Source organism: Apteryx mantelli, chromosome 16 (assembly GCF_036417845.1).
Source record: "Apteryx mantelli isolate bAptMan1 chromosome 16, bAptMan1.hap1, whole genome shotgun sequence".
NCBI lineage: Eukaryota > Metazoa > Chordata > Aves > Apterygiformes > Apterygidae > Apteryx > Apteryx mantelli.
This window is the reverse complement of record NC_089993.1, coordinates 17,066,308-17,086,396: the sequence shown is the minus strand read 5'-3', so window position 1 is coordinate 17,086,396 and position 20,089 is coordinate 17,066,308. Positions and strand designations below refer to the sequence as shown.

General features: G+C 39.7%; 1 protein-coding gene across 1 annotated transcript in view; it reads right to left on the bottom strand.

The window, feature by feature from the left end:
• SDK1 (sidekick cell adhesion molecule 1) overlaps positions 1–20,089 on the bottom strand; it is a 432,196-nt gene that overhangs the window by 150,215 nt on the left and 261,892 nt on the right. The window contains exons 6-8 of the mRNA XM_067306719.1: positions 11,248–11,359; positions 10,080–10,270; positions 1,635–1,718 (exon numbers count right to left, since the gene is read on the bottom strand). Of these exons, the coding sequence (XP_067162820.1) occupies positions 1,635–1,718; positions 10,080–10,270; positions 11,248–11,359 (387 nt within the window). The remainder of the gene's footprint in view (positions 1–1,634; positions 1,719–10,079; positions 10,271–11,247; positions 11,360–20,089) is intronic.

Sequence of the window (20,089 nt, the reverse complement as noted above, 5' to 3'; positions counted from 1 at the left end):
ATTAGAAGCGTGTAAAGTCTTTGAGATGAGGGTGCCCCGTGGCTTCACACAGTGCTCCAGTGACATTTGCTGATTCTTTTCTGTTCCTTTCTTCCCCGTACTCAACGTTTTGAACCACTGGTTGGCACTGAGCTGATGTTTCCAGAAGACGTACCTTTTCTGAATAGTAATAGCTAATTTCATCTCTGTCACTAATTTCGTCTGCAAGTTTATTGCCCAGTCACTTTGAATCATTAGAACCTTCTGCGACTCTTCTGCAGCCAATTTTAATTTTGATTACCTTGAATATTTTTATATAATCAGCAAATGTTATCATCTTACTGTCCACTTTCTCTTCCCAGGCATCTATGCACATGGTGAACAGCACAGGTTCCAGTCCCTGGGGAGCTCCATCGACAGCAGGTCCCTACTTTGAGAACTGAGCATTTGTTCTCTTTAAAAAGCCATTAATTCACAATGAGACCTGGTCTCTTATAACTTGATGGCTTAGTTACTGTAAGAGCCTTTGGTAAGAGACCTCAAAGGCTTTCGAAACTCCAAATCAGCAGGAGCACCCTTATACATGCTTGCTAACTGCATTAACAGATTTGTAAAGCTTCCCTCTACAAAATTAGTGTTGACTCCTTCCTACATGCAAAGCACAAAAAATGCTTAAATCATAAGGGAAATAATATAATCATGCAATAAAGAATATTTTAATTGGCCCAGATCTGAAGAAAGAATGCATCCAAATAAATGGTCAGTGTTGGAGAGAGAGGGGTGTTTGTTTTGTTTTTTGTTTTGTTTTTTACAAGATCGTGTACTTTTTACCTAAGAATCTCAAGGCATTTATATGTGTACTGCCTGTTAACCTGAGCATCAAGAAAATCGAGGCACCAAATGGCTAAGTAGCTTGCCAACATGATGTGAAAATCCATTGACAGAGTCAAACTTAATATCCAACTTTATTAACTTAATTACCTGCTTTAATCACAAGATTATGATGCCTCCTATTTTTTAGAGTGCTAAAATAGCATGTGCTTCTATTTCTGTGGATCTAAAACTTAAAAAGCATTTTATTTTAGGTGGAATTACAAACATTTGAAGGCATTTATGTTATTAAAACACCTTCCAATTAAAAACTGCCTGAAACAGTCCTTCGGTAGCACTCTAACTACACTTAAACATTACAGCTGCTGACATTCTACTCAACATAAAAGCTCCATAATCTTTAGAAACAAGGAAGTTTAAACTGCTGAATTTACTGACTGTTTGTATTGCAAATGATGGGTTCCAAAACCGTACTTTTACCTCAGCTCATTTACTGCCTCAAGACACTAATTCTCGTCAAGCAACAAGAACTACGAAGTCAAGCTCGTAGAAGGGGAGGAGCAGATGTCCTGCCCAACAGACAAACGTGAATGCGCCTGCATTACACACATCAGAATTAAACGAGAGCAAAAGGACTGCCGGTCTTCCCAAAGGCAGAGGACATCCCTCTGGCAGAAGGAAATTCCACCTTACAATCACCAGATCAGTGATAGTTAGCAATGATGTACAGGCCTCAAAACATCAGAAGTTGATATAAGATGCTTTCTTCAGTGAGGACCAGACACTTCTCTCTCATGCAAGCTTGAGTACCTCTGCGCACTCACCCATCGCTTGGCATAAGATGTCCACGTCCTTCTCCGCTTCGGCCAAAATCCGACTCTCAGGCTCGGCAGTAAAATATGGTGGCTCTTTAAGAACAGGGAAAACAAACAAAAGTAAACAAATAAAAACCACAGCGAAATGAAAAATAGATGTTGATTTAAAGAATTTCATATAATCTCTCCACAAGCATTGCATTTAATACAGTGTATTACCAGCAGAGTAGTTTGTCTCCTTTTGGGGGCTTTTTTTTTGGGGGGGGTAGTAAAAGCATCATAAAAAAAGCCAACACTTATTTGCTATGATGAATATGAATTTCAAAGAGAGTCAAGTCAATGTCAGGTTAGATTTAGGGTTTTGCACTGCAAATTAATACTCAGAGCAGGGGGCTACTTTTCATTTTATAGGTTTGAATCATGGAATGTTTTAATTCTCAGTTCAGAAGAGCCTTCCCGAGGGGTTTATAAAGGTTTATATTTACAACACAGGATTTTATAGGATAGTTTGCTTCAGTATCTAAACTAAACATCACCTCATGAAGGCATGAAGCATGTCAAATAAAGTGCCATAACATATCACAGGATAAGTGCAGCATAATTAAAAAAACCTCTCCTCAACAGTTTTATTTCTTGAAAGCAAACAGATTTAATGCTTTAATTGAAGTTACAGTAATAACCACAAAAACCCACACTTTATCATTAGGACTAAAGAAAAGATATTAGACGTTTAATTAAACAAAGACAAGATTCCAGAAACTGTAGAGCGTGCTGTCATGTAACTCTTCTATGCAGCATAAAATTGAAGAGCGTCAAGTCAAAATCCCACAGGCATTAAGGTTGCAGTAATTATCATGGTAACTAAAAACTGTCATAGTCTGTTCAATGCAATTATCATCCCAGTACTGTTTTTAGAAGCATTTTATTTGATTGTAACTACAGTTCTATTGTAGCCTAGGCAAACTGACGGTGAAGTTTTAAAAAAATACAGACAAGGCAATATAAATGGCTTGTAAGAACAAGCTGCTTGTACTTTCATCTTAAGGAATTCAGGTAGGTTGGAAAAAAAGTGTAGCAAGCTACAAGCAAGATCCAAAGTCATCTAAGCTGATCTTTTCTCAAAGCTTTTCACCAATCATATGTGCAAACCAGACATGCCGTTTGTATTTTTGATAGGATATAACTTATTTTCACAAGTGAAAACAAAATCACATCAATTTAGCCTGCAAATACCCTGTCATTTCTCCTGCTATGACCTGTAGTACAGCAAGTGTTGCTATCAGCATTTCACAGAGTGATTATATGATGTGCCAGCAAGTACACATCAGTAACCACCAGGACTGCAACTCCGAACACGCTCACAGCATGCCTTCCCGCTAACTACAATAAAATACTTGCTTGAGTGCACAGAACTGGGGTCCCATTTGGGCTCCGATGGATATTACAATTCTGTAGTCATTCCAAATAAAGTCAATCAATATTAGTCTTCAAAATCTTGCGCACAGGAGGAGGTGAGGTTGCAAAATAGTCTGGAATATGCATTTACCCAGCAAAACCAATAAAACAAGCTACATGATTTATTATATTCTAATAATATACATGTGTTAACATTATTGATCCTCCCTGCGTAAATATAAAGCTATTAATAAACATACATAATATGAGGTGATTTATTGCATATGATCTCATGCATTAATCTAAGCAACAAATTGAAAAGCTGAACATTTAATTGAAATTCACTGATGGAACACACTGTTTGACATGTTTGATCATCTAAGTTGCTGAACCATCTGCAATCCATCTAAGCCCATGTCCAGGTACTGCACACTTTCCCTTTTTATGCCCTCCTCCAAGCCTTATCTTGATGCTTTCCTTGAGCTCCAGTTCCCAGAATTTTATCTTTTTGGCTTCCAAATTTTTAGCCTAGTACCCTTACTTATCTATGTGTCCATCTGCATACCCTCTCTTAAAATAAATTTTGAGCCTTTTGTTTTATTTCAGTTTATTTGATTGTGAGGGGAGGCAGAGGGGAAAGGTGGCCAAAGCAGCACAGAAGCAAGACAGCATCCAGGCACGTACCCCTACATCCAGGCCTTCTAACTTTGCACTTCTAGTTGTGGATGTCTCTTCTGTCAGTGAGGCTCCAGCATATTTTCCTCTTTTTAGGGGATTGCTGAAAGTACTCCTTTCACCCTCCCCTTTCTATGGCACTCTAACCTTAACAGGCCAATTTTTAAAACTGGCAACCTTCAGCTGCCAGCAGGTGACCTCAAAGATGCTAGTGGCTCCATAACACTGCTTATGAACTATTGTTGCACACAGCTGCTGCAGATAAACTTGGCATATTTATACAGTCTGCTTTCCCTCTCTTCCAAAAATCCTATCCCACCACCTGTGCTCCTTCCTTTAAATCCCATACAGGTTGTTTTGCTACCCTCGAAGACACCGATTACGATACCAGATGTTTAGGGGAGCTGGTTATCAAGCAATGACTTACCTGAAAAGAAACTTGAAGTTATTGATAACTGTCACTTTGCAAATAGGACTGTTATAAAAGGAAGATTCACACCAGCTTTTTTGAAAGAAGCAGGATGACACTGCAGCAGACGAGACGGAGCAGCAGATAAAGGTCTGGGGTCTAAAGGACACAGGCCAACTCCCAGAGGACTCCCAGATGACACTACCTCCCGTGCCAACAGCGCTGCTTTTCCACATACATGTCTCTTACACTAGCAACACCAACAGGTCCTTTGCAGGCTCCATCCTACCTGCCTACTGCATTGAGTAGTGAGGGTTTATAGCTTCAACACAACTCAGACTGCTGAACACATTAAGCAGAAATGGCTCCAGTTACAGGTCCTACACAACAGAAATCTAGAACTTCTAAGAGTCAGGCATATGATCTGCATAGGAGGGGTGTGCCTAAAGACCTAGAGAGAGACCTGTTGCAAGTGTGAAATTCATGGGACCTGAATTTGGGTGTTCTACAACACCCGGTGAATATCTATCAGGAAGAGGCCACAGAAAACAGCAACATTTATGGGGTCAGATGGCATTCTAAAGGGGCATTCTGGCTTTCTGTACATATGACTATATTGCATATTTATAAGGCTTGGTTTGGATCACACAGTGTGAATTTGAACATTTATTGTTGTAGGCAATAATCACGTGCTGAAATTTAATACGCGTGGTGAAATTACAATGTCTTCCAAACTATCTAAACGTGCCAGACAAGCCCCCAGACACTGCTATTTCAAGGAATGACAGTCATCTCTTGGTATCAGGTCAAACATTTGATTTAAATTATAGAATCACAACGGTTAGAGGAGGAAGAGACCTATTATACCAAGTTCACCCTGCTGGCAGTGCAGTGTGCTGTGCAACGAGAGAAGTCACGTCTCACATTAGACTGAAAGAAACAGATACTATATTGCTCAGCTATCATATCGGCGTTTGACTGATCTTAACTAAAAGGTCAAGAACAAGCAAAAGGGAAAAAGAATATTTGAATATAAATGCATGCTTTTTATAGTTGTTGAGAGTTTGGGGGGGAGGGGGCATGTTACACTACAGACATCGTTGCAAAAACAGCCTCTCTGCAAAGCCCTTGGGAGCCTGCAAAATTTGATACTGTTCTAACTTCTCCCACACAGAGTTACATGGTCACTGATTTTAACATTCAAAAGATAGCAGTCAGCATCCATTACATACCCTTCAAGCTGCATTGGAGATGTGTGACCTAATCCGAGATACCTACATGAAAGTCAGAAAGAACAGAGAAAGCCCCAGGGGCTCCTCCAAAGATGAAATTCCTGTATCACTCAGAAATTCAGGCCCACATATTTAAGAGGAAAATTGAGCCTTCAACATGGAAGCCTTTCTCTAACATTAGCATAAACTAAGTTATTTGGTGAATATCCTGCAAAGAAGGTAGAACAGAAAACCCGAGAGCTCCTTATAGGTACAAAGTCTGTAACTCCAGACAGAAGATCAGACTGTGCGGAGAGACTATACACTGTGTACCCAGGTATAACAGATTCCTTAAAGCAGGGTTTTTCTTTGCATGAGTATCAGGTTAAAACAGAAACAGATGAAAAGCTCTTCTCAGTCTCGTTTTGAGCTTTGCATGCTCTGAGTCATGGGAAAAATCCTTCTGGCTTGGGAACAGCTCCTTTCAAAAACAGATGCAATTATGTCACCTGGGAACCTATATGGTATGTATGACTAACCTCCCCTACTGTGACCTGCACTCTAAAATCCTGCAACGGCCCAGAGCACGCAGCTTCTGTCTGCAGAACTGAAAGAAGGGGGAACTTCCAGTGCACATCATGGATGGAAGTGGACTTCCCAGAAGTCCCGTTACTTCACTATGGGATAGGTCCAGGCTGGGTCCCGAGTGCATTCGGGCGCAAGGAGACACAGATACGTCAGTCTCATGAACCTCTGTGGCTCACCAGACCAGAAGTAGTAATAACATAGTGAAAGATTATTAAACTATTACATGAAATTCATAGATGAGCCCTTTAACAGCTTTCAAAACCTATTTCTTCCACATAACTTCTTTTTTTCCCAACAGGCTACCTTATTTTTCTGCTTAGAGCCTCTGCATCCAAATTTACACCAGTCAAATTTACACCATTTTGTATATAAAAGTTTTTTTGAAAATGCTCATTCTTTTCTTATGCACAATACATAAACACTATCATCACAGAAAAAATTCCTTCCTCTGCTTTCAAGACATGGTGTGTAGTGTTTCTGAACATCTAAACTGGAGCCGTGAGGGCTAATATATGCAGAGCTGAGTGCAAAGAATTGAGGGGGCTAGCAACAGCTGAAAATAATTTGTTTTTATCAGCAATACAAACAATGGAAATTCATGAAGAATGGCAATGCACAAAGAAGGCCCTTCTGCATCTCCACACTTGCTCCTGGAGAAGTGGAGTGAAGGAGGAATAGCCATATAGATCATCCCAGCTTCTAGCCAGGTTGGTCCTCCATACTAATACTATTTATGTTTCTGATGTGTTCCTGAATCTCATGATCCCATGAAACTGTATCTTTTGTACTTTATGAGAATCAGGACAGAGAAACAGACCTACAACACTCACCTAATGTCCTGTTTTCAGAAAGAAATATATCCAGCTGGGACGTAAAAATTCTCTCTAGGAAACACTGAGATGAGAATAATATATCTATTAATGCTGATCAACACTTCCAGGCACAAAACAGCCCCAAAGAAGGTGGTAAATCCTCTACTGTGTTTCTGCTTTATGCCATATCATAATGACAATACGATTGCATCATACTCCTTTGGATACGTCAGCAGGGCTTCAACACTCAGTTCTGTATAACAGCTGATCATACAAGGTCATTTTTTTTTGTTTTTCTTTTTTCCTCATTTTGTTCAGATTTTACTTTCTGACTGCAACTGCTTTAAGGAACACTATAGTCTTCATGTAGTAGAATGGTTTCATTCCTTATTCTGTGTGCCTAAAATTCATAATTTCCCATAGAACAATCATTTTAAAAATGACTAGTGCAATTTGTGGCTATAGGAACTTGCAAAACCAGAGCAGAAGCATTTAAGATTAGTTCCATTTTCAAATTGGTTTGCTCATGAGAAGACTCCCTAAATTACTTAATTTTCCAACAGTTAGTGGTAAAACAAACGTGCTCTTATCTAATCTGCAACAAATCTTCCCCAAACTGTTACTCTGCCAACGGAGGAACGTGCTACCCTTTAAAAATTTGTAACAACTGCAGCTAATAAAACCAGAGTTTGGAACCACCTCAGTTTATCTTTGCTGGAAGAATATGAAGATGTCAGAAATCTCTTTTCCACATTCAGAAGAAAACCGCCCTGCAACTAAAGACTAGAGCACTTTCTTCCTGTTCACGCAGTACTACTCTGTTAGATGTTCAGATTTTTCAAGGGTTAGGGTGATCTTAATTTACAAACAGGAGATGCACTCTCAGGAATATTCAGAAATACTATTGTAGGTCACAAACAGGAATTTAAGCTGAGCATACACACCTCTGTACTAAGCTCCATTGCCTTCTAATAGAACTCTTGTCACCTTTCGAGCACGTGCTCAAGTTGTGTGACTTAGCCGGGAAAAGCAAGGACTGATGAATTGTGGAGGGTCATCCGCCACAATGTATTTGTAAAAAAATGGCTCTTATTAATTCAATATTTGTGGTATCTTTGATGAACCACCTTTTTATCACTACCCTTGTTCTACCTGTTAATAGCAAAATAACTTTTTCTATCAACCCACAAAAGCTCTCATTACTATACCATGGAGGGTCTTATTTGGTTTTTCACAATCATTTTGAAAACAAACTTGTTCTATTAACACAATTTCCTTTTCCTGTTAGTCAAGACCCCTTGCTAAGCCCACGCTATATCATCCTCCCAAAGAAGCACAGCTCATTATCAGATACATTATCGACATGCACACACTACAAATATCTCATACATGCAGCTGGACAAGCATACTCGAGTCTCTGTAAATACTACTCCAGTAGGTTATGAGGGCTATATCACAAAAATGCTTAGAAAAAAATCCTTAGAATTATTCCATCAGAAGAAGGAGCGAATGTGGTTTGAACCTGGTCTGCGCTTTCTTCCAGAACCTTTCCCTTTGCTAATTAAACAACAGCCTGATCCATCCCATCCATTCTGTGATCCCAGAATTCTACGTGTGAATAAAAGTTATGAATTAACTACTAATCCTTTGATTCAGCTTCCTGTTTAGAATGAGACATCCATTCTCCAGCTCAAGAAACTCATAAATAAATGTATCAGCCTTCACTGACACATTGAGTAAACACCTGCACCTGAAGTGTCTTGTTCCATCAGAACAAAATAAAAGTAATCGGTAAGAAATTTGTTTCTGCTTTCTTTCATCTGCTTGTTCATATCTACAGGCCTTTTCATAACTTCATTCCCTGACAGCCCCCTAAAACTGGATAAGAAATACATAAAGCATCTAAAAATAAAAGAGTAGATAAGCTACTAAAGAAAGGCAACTTTGCTATTTTAGTATGATCCCCCAATGACCGTTTCTCATTTTTATTGTAACTATATTTAAGAATCTTTTTACATTAACCAAGAGGCTGCTTTAAGTATTGCACTAGGCTGGACCTGACAGCAAAGCAGCAAAATTAAGCTAGTTACAATAAAATCTTATGAATAAGGAAGAGTTTAAACCAAAACCATAAATAAGCGAAATCTGTCTCTGTTCCTTAAAGGGGAGGGAAGCTGTGCAGTAATAACTCTAAGAAACAGAGTACAAAGAAAAAGACTGGAAGCAAGCTAATAAATATAATAGGGACACAGTGCTACAAATGAACCTGGAACAGAGATTTGTACAAAGAAGAGCTGTTTTCTCATTTAACATGAACTGCTTTAAATTGCTTTAATAGAATAGACGTCATACAGCAGAGTCTTAAAAACTATTTTCAGAAGGCTAAAGGAATGTAGATGATTGTGTGCTGAATTCTCTCTGCAATGTACTACAAAAATTCATGTATATGAATTCTGATCAACATTAAGAGCTTGCATCATTGCCAGAGCAATAATCTGTCCAGGACACCTACATGGTTACCACTGTGACTATCACCTAAGACCTAGACTTATACAATCAGCACTGGCTTATCATTCTAAAACTTCTCTTTTATACTAAAATTCCTCACAAGCTTTAGATTGTGTCCAGCATGCTCATTTGCATCATTATATCAGGACACGACACGCACGGTAACTACCACTTTCAAATCACGACCTCCCTACTACAGCCAAATTCCAGCATAGTGGTGATGGCGGAAATAGGCCAGTTCCTCCAGGAAAAAGGGCTGAAATGCATTCATGCCTCTTTAAAAATATGAAGTCCAAAGCTTCCCTTGTGGTCAGAGGTCCAGCACGTAGCGTTGATGTTAATCTTACTTTCTTCTCCCTTTTGTTGCTTCAGTAATGACATCTGCCTGCCTGCGTGCTCAGAAATGTCTTTGGCCTCCCAACTGGCTCTTGCAAAAGACAACACACAGAAGTGCTCCTAAAAGGCTTCATTTGGAAATGCAGGCACTTGACACATTAAAACTAGATGTAAGCAAGCTAGGAGTTAATCAGGATTTAATGCAGCTAGAAGACAAAATGTGGAAACTGCCCAATAAGGATTTTACTACTTGATTTCCCCAACTTCTGATTAAATGCATAGTTTCACAGGGGATCCAGAATCATATCAGTATTTTAAAAAAATCTATTTGATGAATTTATATTCATGGAGAAGAACAGCTGAATTAATTTGGAAGATAACCCCCTTTCACCTCTTTTGTTCCATTCAGCGATGAAAGGTTCAAATGTAAGGTCGATAAAATATTAAAATATCAATTTTTTTCCTATTGTACCTGAATCCAGAGCCTGTTTTACAAAAAACACACTGCCTTGAGAATTACCCATTATAGAAAGGAAGGCTTTTGCTCTTGCTGGTTCCTCTGTGCTGTCTCTCAATTTCGCTTCACAGAAGTACATCCCAACGTCAGCAGAGGTTGGGTTGGTGATAGTGAGACGTCTCCCAAAACTGCTAATTCCACTGGTTATTTTTATTCCATTTCTCTTCCAAGTCACGCTTAGTCTCTCAACAGGTCTTCCAAGGTTAAAAAACAAAACAAAAGGACAACAATAAAAGAATATCCATTACAGAATAGACTTATCTGCAGTTATATATAGATTATAAAACTCCTCTAGCTCTTCCTCTGTCCCAGACATCAGACATTTAGAAGTAAATCTATATATAACTTCTATATATCAAGACCACAGACTATGCAAATGGCATCATGCAAGCACAGCTAATTGATACAGCAATAGAACTTAAGGATTAATAATTTGATTTCTCTAAGCAAAAGGATATAATGAGTAAATACTGCTATGGGAATCAGCTGCGCAGGAAGTGCTTTCATTATAACTCAATTACCAAAACAATATTAACCATATCAAGAAAATCTCTGCCCTCAGAGGGGAAAGTAAATCTGTTGGATTTCTTATCATCTGAGGACCTCAGTTTTTCACTTCCCCTAGAATTCAATGCTGTTCCTACTAGATGGAAGCTTTAGTCCCGGGCGCAGTAGGAAAGCTACAAACTGTATGTTATGGCACATTATACACAGTTGAGCAATAATCAATGTAAACTGAATCTGTAATAAATTACTCCATAGAGTAGAAAGTAGGGGGAGAGCCTTCCTAATTTATTTGCTAGGAAGTGCAGACTATTCACTTAAACAGTATTACCTTTCATGTCAATAGGCAATACAGTTATAATATTATTAACCCTTAGCATAATTATCTCTCTTAAGGCAATGTTTGAACCACACTCTCTTACTTTTCCTTACAGAGTGAGTAACAGGTGGGAAAGTAGCTCTATCTGTATTCTAAATCAGTATGTTGAATTCAGTAATGCTGGACAAACAAGGTTATTCGTAAGGTTCTTCAAAGGAAAAGCAAGTTACATGCTGCATTCTGCTCCAATCATTCAAATAATAAAAGGAGGGAGATATTCCTATGTCCTTTTTGGTAAAGGACAGCGCATTAAGAACAGTTCCACACAAGCCGCTGCTTTGACGATACCTGGCGCTGGCCACACACTCCAGCGTGACGTCACCGCTGCCGGCTACGACGCTCGTATTCTGCGGAGGGACTACGATCACAGGAGCCACCGTGTCCGACGGGTCGCCGGCACCTACACAGGCGGAAAAAAACTCGTGAAGACTCTGTACACCTGCAAACGGCAAAGACCGAACCGTCTCAGGCAAAGGGTCTTGTCAAGCGACAGAGCGACAAATGACACTCTGCAGCTTTACCAGAGATTTTAATCTCCTCGTTAAGGGGAGATCTTCAGCCTGGCCATTTTCAACGGCTTTCATTACACCGCACAAACACGCTGTTCCAATATACCCAGCTTGGTGCCATTCAAAACACATAACTCACAAGAACTACTCCCAGATGGAGTGCAGAGGCCATTCCCAAACAGAGAGCAAATAAATTAAGCATCCTAAAGGTTTTCCATTGTTGAGCACTTTTATTTTTACCAAACGCTTGCTGACTTACAATTTTTAAGACCTTTTCATGTTTTGTTTAATCTTACCACTTCCATACCGTTTCAAAAGAGTCTGCCAATACTCATGTTAGTTCTTTAAAAAGATTTTACCCACTGGGGAGCAAATAAGAAATTAACAGAGCAGCATATCACAGCAACTTCAACGCCCCGCTCTTATCAGCAAAGTAAATAACCCAAATCTGCTTCTCTTTCGTGAGGCATCATACTGTAAATAATTTAGCTTATGCAACAGTCAGCAGACACAAAAAAATGGCTAAAAGGCTGCTTGTAAATTATCTCTGTACACATTTAATAACTGAATTAAAATACCCATGCATTCGTGGGTACTTTGCTTCAAGCAATTCGTTTGGGAAAGAAAAATTGGCTATTTTTAAACTTGAATATGAGAGTAATAAAAATTTCTAAAGATAGAGAATCCAATAAACGAAATACAGAAAAAAGAAATGAAAATAAATCTAAACTGATGCAAACTGAGTCAACTCATCAAATGTTTTCTACAAAGGAGGCTAACTCATGCACATTACAGGTAAGCAGGGTGGCAAAGGCCAGGTATGAACCCCGATACCTCTCTTAAGATATTGCCCTAAAGAATAGAAAATGGAAAGAAAAGTCCTTGTTTATCTAGCAACTGGCATGCCAAAAGCTATTTGCCACGCTGTTTCACTCCTTGGCTAGACAAAACTTTGATACTGGGGCTCAGAAACTTTACAAGGTTAGCAGAGAAAACAAACCTGTTTCGCAAAACAAATTTCTCAATTACAGAATGAAAAATATTTCCATTTTGACAGTTTTTTGATTAAGAGAGACTAATGTGCTAAGGGAGAAGAAAGCATGCAATAAAACTTTAAAATTTTAAGAAAACCACCTGCACACCTGAATAAATTCAAGCATTTGAGGAAGTGCTTAAGGAAGTGCTGAGAACGTACTTCAACGTTTCTTCCAGGAAACATGCTCCGTTGGCCCGACACAAAAACAAAGTTCTCATTTGCAACGATATAAACCCAACTTCTATGGGACCTCGAAAAACTAAGTTTTTAGCAGATTTTACCTCTGCTCAACAACACTCCCGGAAAAGGTATTAGCAGGCAGCAAACCTTCTAACCAAATATCCCTGGTGGTCTTATAGGTATTCGTGACAGGAATCTCCCAGATGGTAATTGAAGAAAATAAAACGTAATTGCCAATCAGATTAGTAGTTTGTTACTGATGAGAAGAACGAACCTCAGAACAGCGGTTCACCACCACCGCTCTGCGCATGGGGAAGGTTTACAACAGTAAATGCTGAGAGATCAACAAACAAGGCAAAGACAAAACAGGGCAAATTGGGCAATAACCATTTCTTATCTCCATCTGTAAAAGAGGAAAACCACTTGTTCTGCTTATCAGCCCCCCGGAGAATGGCTCAACCACATGGAAAAACAACCAAAGAATAGAAGGGGGCTTTGTTGTAACCTCTAGGAGTTTTACCAGATGAAAAAGGCTCTTTGTGCAGTAAACAGATAAGCGCAGGAAATAAAAGTGCACTTTACTCTCCCTGCAACCAGGAAAACCTAAGATGGCTTTTTTGACTTTATTCCTAATTGTAACAAGAACGAAAACGAAAGTCGACGCTTATTTTCATTTCATACAAGCCCTAAAACAAATCTGTTTTAAACAGTCTTCTGATAAAGATTTTGAGCGGGTGAGTTAATACAGATGTGGTACGGAGAGCTCATCAAAACGCTTAGCGCTTGGATTCTGCATACTATATCTAGAAATGTCAGTTGCAGAAATAACAAGAATATATATAAAACAACACAATTTCCAAGCATTATCTAAACAGTTTCTAGGCAGCATTCATATTTCCTATTCAAAAACAGCTTAAGTTCCCATTTGCAGCACAAAGAAATCACTTGCCATAATTCACTCTGGTCTCAATCCTGCCAAATAAAACTCAGTACGGACATTCCCACAGATCCTTTTGCAGAACAGCATTTGCAGCTTTGTTTTGTGGCTGCTGAAACTATCAGAGGAGGAATTTAGTCCTGCTTTAGAGTAAAAATCTCAATGTGCAATATGGGTTCTGTAATGGCTGTAATATGGGTTCTGTGTGTACATGCCCACTGTATCTTTTCAGAAATTTATCCTTTCATAAGAAAGCCCCAGGTTAGAACTTAAGAAAGTAGCCAAGCCCCTAATAGAGATAAGTAACACTGTGATTTTGTTGCAATGATGTGAGTGATACAGCAAATCAGATTTCAGTCTGGCCACGGAGGGTAGAGAGCCATTTCGAACAATCAGGTAATGAAAAGGTACCCAGACTTTCTAAGTTTCTTATCTCTCCAGTCAATGAAACCATTCAATCCCCCTCCTGCCTCCTGATCTACTACAGCGACACGATTCTGCTCGGCTGGGTGCTCCACTAACACGCCACGAGGAACGCCAGGGTCAGCGAGCAGCCATTTTCTGTGAGAATCCTTTGTAGAAAACAAGTGATGTTCCTCTCTTCTTCGCTGTTCGCTTATGCCCATTAGGAAGAAATAATTATCAAAGAGGCTGAAATGGGAGAGTGGTACGGATGCCCACAGGAACGGGGGCACGGCAGGATGGCTCTGCTAATGGAGCACCGCCGTCCCCCCGGCCCGCCACCTTCTGCGCTAGAGCTGCTCCCGGGAGCCCTTCGCGCAGCTACGGAAGGGGAGCAACGCCAGGCCGAGACGCTGCCTCCAGAACCGGAGCCAAGGGACACGTAACCGTCGGACACGGCGAGTCTGGGGCGAAGCTGTAGGAAAGCCCCAGAGGCTGGGCCGAAAGGCCCTGCAGGTCACCTAAGGGCTGTGCTCTTAATCCGATTCCGGCCCACAACAGACAACGGGATGGGAGGACTGCTGCAGACTCCCCCAGTCCTAACCCACCTACAGAGTTTCCTCCAAACGAGAACTGTTACTGCTTTATTTTACATTATGTCTATTTTAGCCACAGCACTCAGTATTCGCAGTCTTCCCTTTGCTTATCAGCCCAAATACTCCCAACCTTCTCACCAGACACTGTCTGAATCAGGGCCTAGATGTGTCTTCAGGACCAGGCATGGTCCACCTCCGAGGTGGGAATACCGTACACGGAGGAGTCTGATTCGCAAGCGGAGGGAGCTCATCCTGGAGCGGTCCCAGTGCTTCCACCCCCAGCCGCTCCTGAAGCGACTGGTGAACTGCTGCGACGGACGGCCCACAACATTATAGTGAAGCGGCGCCAACGTTACTTTTCCATACAAGAATAAAAAGAATAGAAAAAAGAGACAAGAAAAAGCAATGAGAGGATCCGGGATCTTGCTGTCCCTCTAAACACAAACGCCCCTCGAGAGCGTGCAGAATCCCCGGTGATTCTGCACAAAGCAAGGCTACTTTATGGGAAGAGCGGGAAAAAGAAAAAAAGGGGAGCTGGGGGTTAACAACTCCTGCGTGGTCTGCTGGGTTTTATCACCAGAGGATGTATTGGATTGTGCAGCTCTGATTTTGTATCCCACTGAACTTTCCTCCTTTTTTCCTCCCGTCTGACCTGGAATAAAACCTGTCCCAAGTGGCTCATAGCACTGATCTTTTTTCTGCTGATGAGCTGTAGAATTCTTAATCTGTGTTATTTAAATACAATAGTTATGTAGACTGCCCTATTATCTCTGAAAAGACATAATCAGTGTTTTAATCTTTACATATATTACTGTATAAGGTACAGGGAGCTTTAAATATAATTTACAGATTAGAAAGATCACAGACCTTGTCAAAGCCACTTGGGTGCTTAATTTTCTCAACAGAGATGAAATCTCACTCAGGCCATATCACTGAAGATTGAAAAGGTGCTTTCCCCCCAGAATGTATAAACATTAGCTTCTTTCTCAGGTCTTACATTACGGCATGCAAAATTTATCTACATCCGTGTTTGCGGTGCAGAATATTAACAGCATTACTTCACGGATGCTCAAATTCATCTCAGAGAGAGGCTGTGCAAGCCAGTCTTAATACAAGGTGGGAGAAAGTGTTTATCTCTAGAAAAGAAGTAATAGCTTGAGCCCAGACTCGACAAAAATGACAAATCTTACTTTTGGGACTGAGAATTTAAATTGCTTATAGGTCCCAACCCACTGATGACACTTAACAAAAACAAGATTAGCCTAAGCAGGAGTAAGAGCTGCCCAAATAATCAGCAAGATCACCCTCATTTACTTATTATGGGTAGAGCCTGCAATGCGATGCTGTTAGTCATTCCTACCCTTAGCCTTAGTCTGCAATTACTTCTCAGTGCCCTGTTTTCAGCAGAGAAGGAAATCCCAAGGAGTATCCAAAAATGGATTTATTTCTTTATGTTATGCAACTTGTCTAAGAGAAAAACACTATGCAAAAGAGATCACCATTACGCTACCCACAAGCTAATGGAGAAATCGAATACTTCAGCAGAACTTTGAACCTTTTAAAAGTTAACCTGGAAGAAAAAGATTAGAAAATCTTCACTATAAACGTCCTACAGACTTTCAGACTTGCACAGTATGCAGAAATGCCTATTCAATTACTATGCAGGATACACGCGAAGCTTATTGTTACAAAATTATGGATACCTAAATTAGAAAAAAAGTACAATGGGAAATAAGAGAAACAGTTCAATACAAATAGCAAGAATATTTTGTTCAGTGTTATTGCATCAAGAATGTGCAATTTGAGACTATGTAATACGGAATCTGAGAAAAAAGGAGAAATAACATTCACATTATGTCTCAATATGGCTCAAGGAAAAAAAAAGGCCCTTACAAATACAAACTGTGTAATGAATACATTTCACTTTTTCCACGTATAACCTGCAGATGTTTTGGATTATCACTCCATAATGGAATAATTTCCCTTTCCCCTTTCCAGTACAAGATACACAACAGGATCTTGATCAAAAGACTAGTAAATCCTGACAACCACCTGTATGCCTAAGAGAAAATAATGGTGCCAATAATGAAAAAAAGCATATTTCTAAGTCATAAAACTCTATCCTAAAACATGGTTTGTCTATTTGTTCCCTACTAATTAGGCTGCCTGTTAATAGATTATAGAATGAATGAGTATTAAGATAATAAAAGTTACCATTTCATTTTTGCTCTTACATTACAGCAGGGACTGTATTTATTTTCAAGAAAAGGGAAATGTGTGATGTTGCTGAACATTATTATATACTGTACAGCACTCTGCTCAGATTCCCGAATGTAAAGAAAAATAACAGAGCCTTTCCTGTGGGGATGGTTCATCCTTACTGCGTTTGGCTCTCAACCCTCCTGGCTTACTCCAGCCATAGCCAGTCGGTGCTCCTGATTTCTTCTAAACTTACACAATAAACTTCAAATCATCTATTCTTATCGGTTGAACTCATCTATGTAACGCTTCCTTGAGGTACTGAAATACTACAGTGGGAGGAATGGGAATCTCTGAAGGACACTACTTTCAAAGAGAAGCATGCCTGTATTTGGACCTCTTTTTGGACTTCTTTTGCAGAACTGTCCTTTTGAGGTGACATCTAGTTGTGGGGAATCCAGTACAGTACAAGCAATTCATCACATTTGTTCGGTTTCATGGACGACATTAAAGCTCCAGATGGAGTTTTTGGAGACAAAAGTATCTTATTTATGAAATAATAAGCAAACACAGAGTTAGTGTATGAAGCATTATTATGATTTTTCACTACCCTAGGATATCTTAGGCCCCTCAAACACGTACATATCAAGGGAATTTCTGACCTTCCAACCTTTGAAAAAATAGACTCTAGACTCAAAGAAGCAACATAAAAACTTAGCATTGGGGATGAAATTTATAGTGAAAACGGCCTAGTTGTTCGAATCAATCACAGTAAGTGAATTCTTATGTATACAGTGCTTGTCTTGATCCAGGCATCAGACATCACAACACATGAATAAAACCCCAAATATGAAAAAATGAAAAAGGTTTACGAAATGCAATACAAGCAAAACGAATGATCTAGGTCAGTTATATTTATTGACTCAACATGCTCTTGTCAACGTGACTAAGCTTTGCCCACAACAGATCAAAGGCATGATTAATTTCCACTGCAAGTAAAACAAAAAAAGGAGTGAATAAAAGAATAAAACCAAACAAAATAAAGCAAACAGATCACAAAATAAATACACACTGGTTTATGGGGTGGTATGGCAAACAGAAGCCGTTATGAAAGGTTTCATCAACAACTGCTTAGGGAGCCCTGCATAAATTAATCTTGGCTGAATCACCCATATGTAAAGCAGTCAAGTACCTGAAAAGCCGCACTCCTTTCTTTTCTACTCCTCTGTTCTGGCCCGGTGCAATGTTACCATAGATGTTACAACAGTACCACTGACACATATCACTTTAAATAATAAAGCTGCCCAAAGATGATGAAATTTTACCTGCAAAATTTTACCCAGTCAAGCTTACAATTCTGCAAGCAGTTCAAAATGTATTTAACTTCAGGCATATTGTTAATCAGTTTGAAGAGAGCAGATATACTCATATGCGTAAATTAAGGAGAAAGATAATTTTGCAGAAACAGAGCTTTAAAGGAGAAAACAGAAAATATATTAATTATGCAAAACTTCAGCATTTATCCAATAAGATGTTTTATGTGTATGGAGCTTTCTGATAACTGTAGTGGGAACACAGGACTAGAAAGCACCTCTTGAGCAAGCCTAAGAGGTCTCTCAGACATCCCATCATACAATTGTGTTTATGAATGTCTGTGGTAAAAATACTGAGTTTTTTGAACTCTGCTTTCCCGGTTGGAAGGTTTCCTAGCGCTTTGTTGTTCAGAATGTCAGAAACACTCCTAAGTTCCAGCTTAAACGCGCCCCATTTGTTCTTCTGCCAATGTTGTCCTTTAGCTTAAATAGCTCTTTTCTCCCTCTGTGATGTTTACATCCTGAAGTATTTATAGGCAACAATCATATTCCTTCACAGTCTTAATTCCACTAAGCTAAACAAGCCAAACTCTTCTTGTCTGACAAGTTTGAAAAGATTCATTGAAATATATACAAACAAAAGAATAAGAGCAAGAGCAAAAAAAATAGCTTGCATCACGCTATAAATGTTTCCAAATGTTTGAACAAATAACAGCCACATTTGTAACAGCTTCCCCCCCCCCTTTTGTAAAGACTTTCACACAGACTGCAAGAGCCGTTAGTTTTAGCCCTAGGGAAAGATTAATGGAGAACTCGGCTCTATCCACAAGATGACTTGTACCTTTGTGTGTAGATAGGACAGCAATGAAGAGCTTTATATATGTTATTAGATAAAACAGAGTCTAAAACACACGTTGAGAAGCTTCTGAAATCTTGTAGAGAGTGTTTAGGTCCTATTTCTCGGAGTAATGAAAGACAGGAACCTATACAGAGTTGATTCATGGACAGAAGATGCGTTTCTGTAAATCACAGCCACCCACTGGTTGCCCTAGAGGCAGCACCAACGCCTTTAAGGTTCACAGTGCCACAGTCTCTCCAAGCCACCTTTCACCAGCTCTGCTCCACAGACAGGGATAGGGGTGGGAGACATGGCTTCTTTCCCGATTTTGCCTCTTTTCAACAGACCATTAAGCACAGGTGACCAGGAACTGCTATTTATGAATGAGCCCTCCACAACTTGGGCTTGTTTCTCCTCTTTTCTACTACATGAGGACTACAAACTGGGTTTGCATTTTAGGACTATTTCAGAAATAAGTTCCCAGTATTATCCCGTGTAGCTTTAAGGAAATTATGCCACTACTTAGTTACCTAGCTCCCTGTGATGACTCGGCAGCTGAATTCAAAAAAAGACCAAATTTCTGCTCCAACACTCCAAAATTCCCTTCTCACAACTCCTCGTGCAAACAGAGCAATTTAGAAGTTCAGTCTCCGTCACTGACCTGACCTTCCCCCATGCACAGTGAGGGGTTTCTTTTTGCCTAGAAACTTATCATCCAGCACATCATTAGAGCTTTTAACATGAAAAAAAATATATAGCCCCAAGCTATTCTAGCTAAAGAACACTCAGGTGGCTTTTCAAATCATCAGATAGCTTTAATATCAGATATATAAGTGGATAGAGTGTGTAATCTTATTCAATAGCAGTTAAAAGGAAAAAAAAAATCCATGGTCTAGCAGTGGAATCTATTAGCCTCCGAGTCATCTTCAAAGCCATGCAAAAAGCAAGAGGTAGAGCAGCCGCTTGCAGCAAGTCGGCAGGGTGAGCACGGCCCTCTGCAGCATCTCTGCAGCCAACACCCCCAACCTTTGGATTTTTAATGGCATAATCTGAAGCATGCATATGGTTAAGAAGATTTTAAAATAAGTGATCAGTGGAACTGATTTTTAAGAGGCTGTAT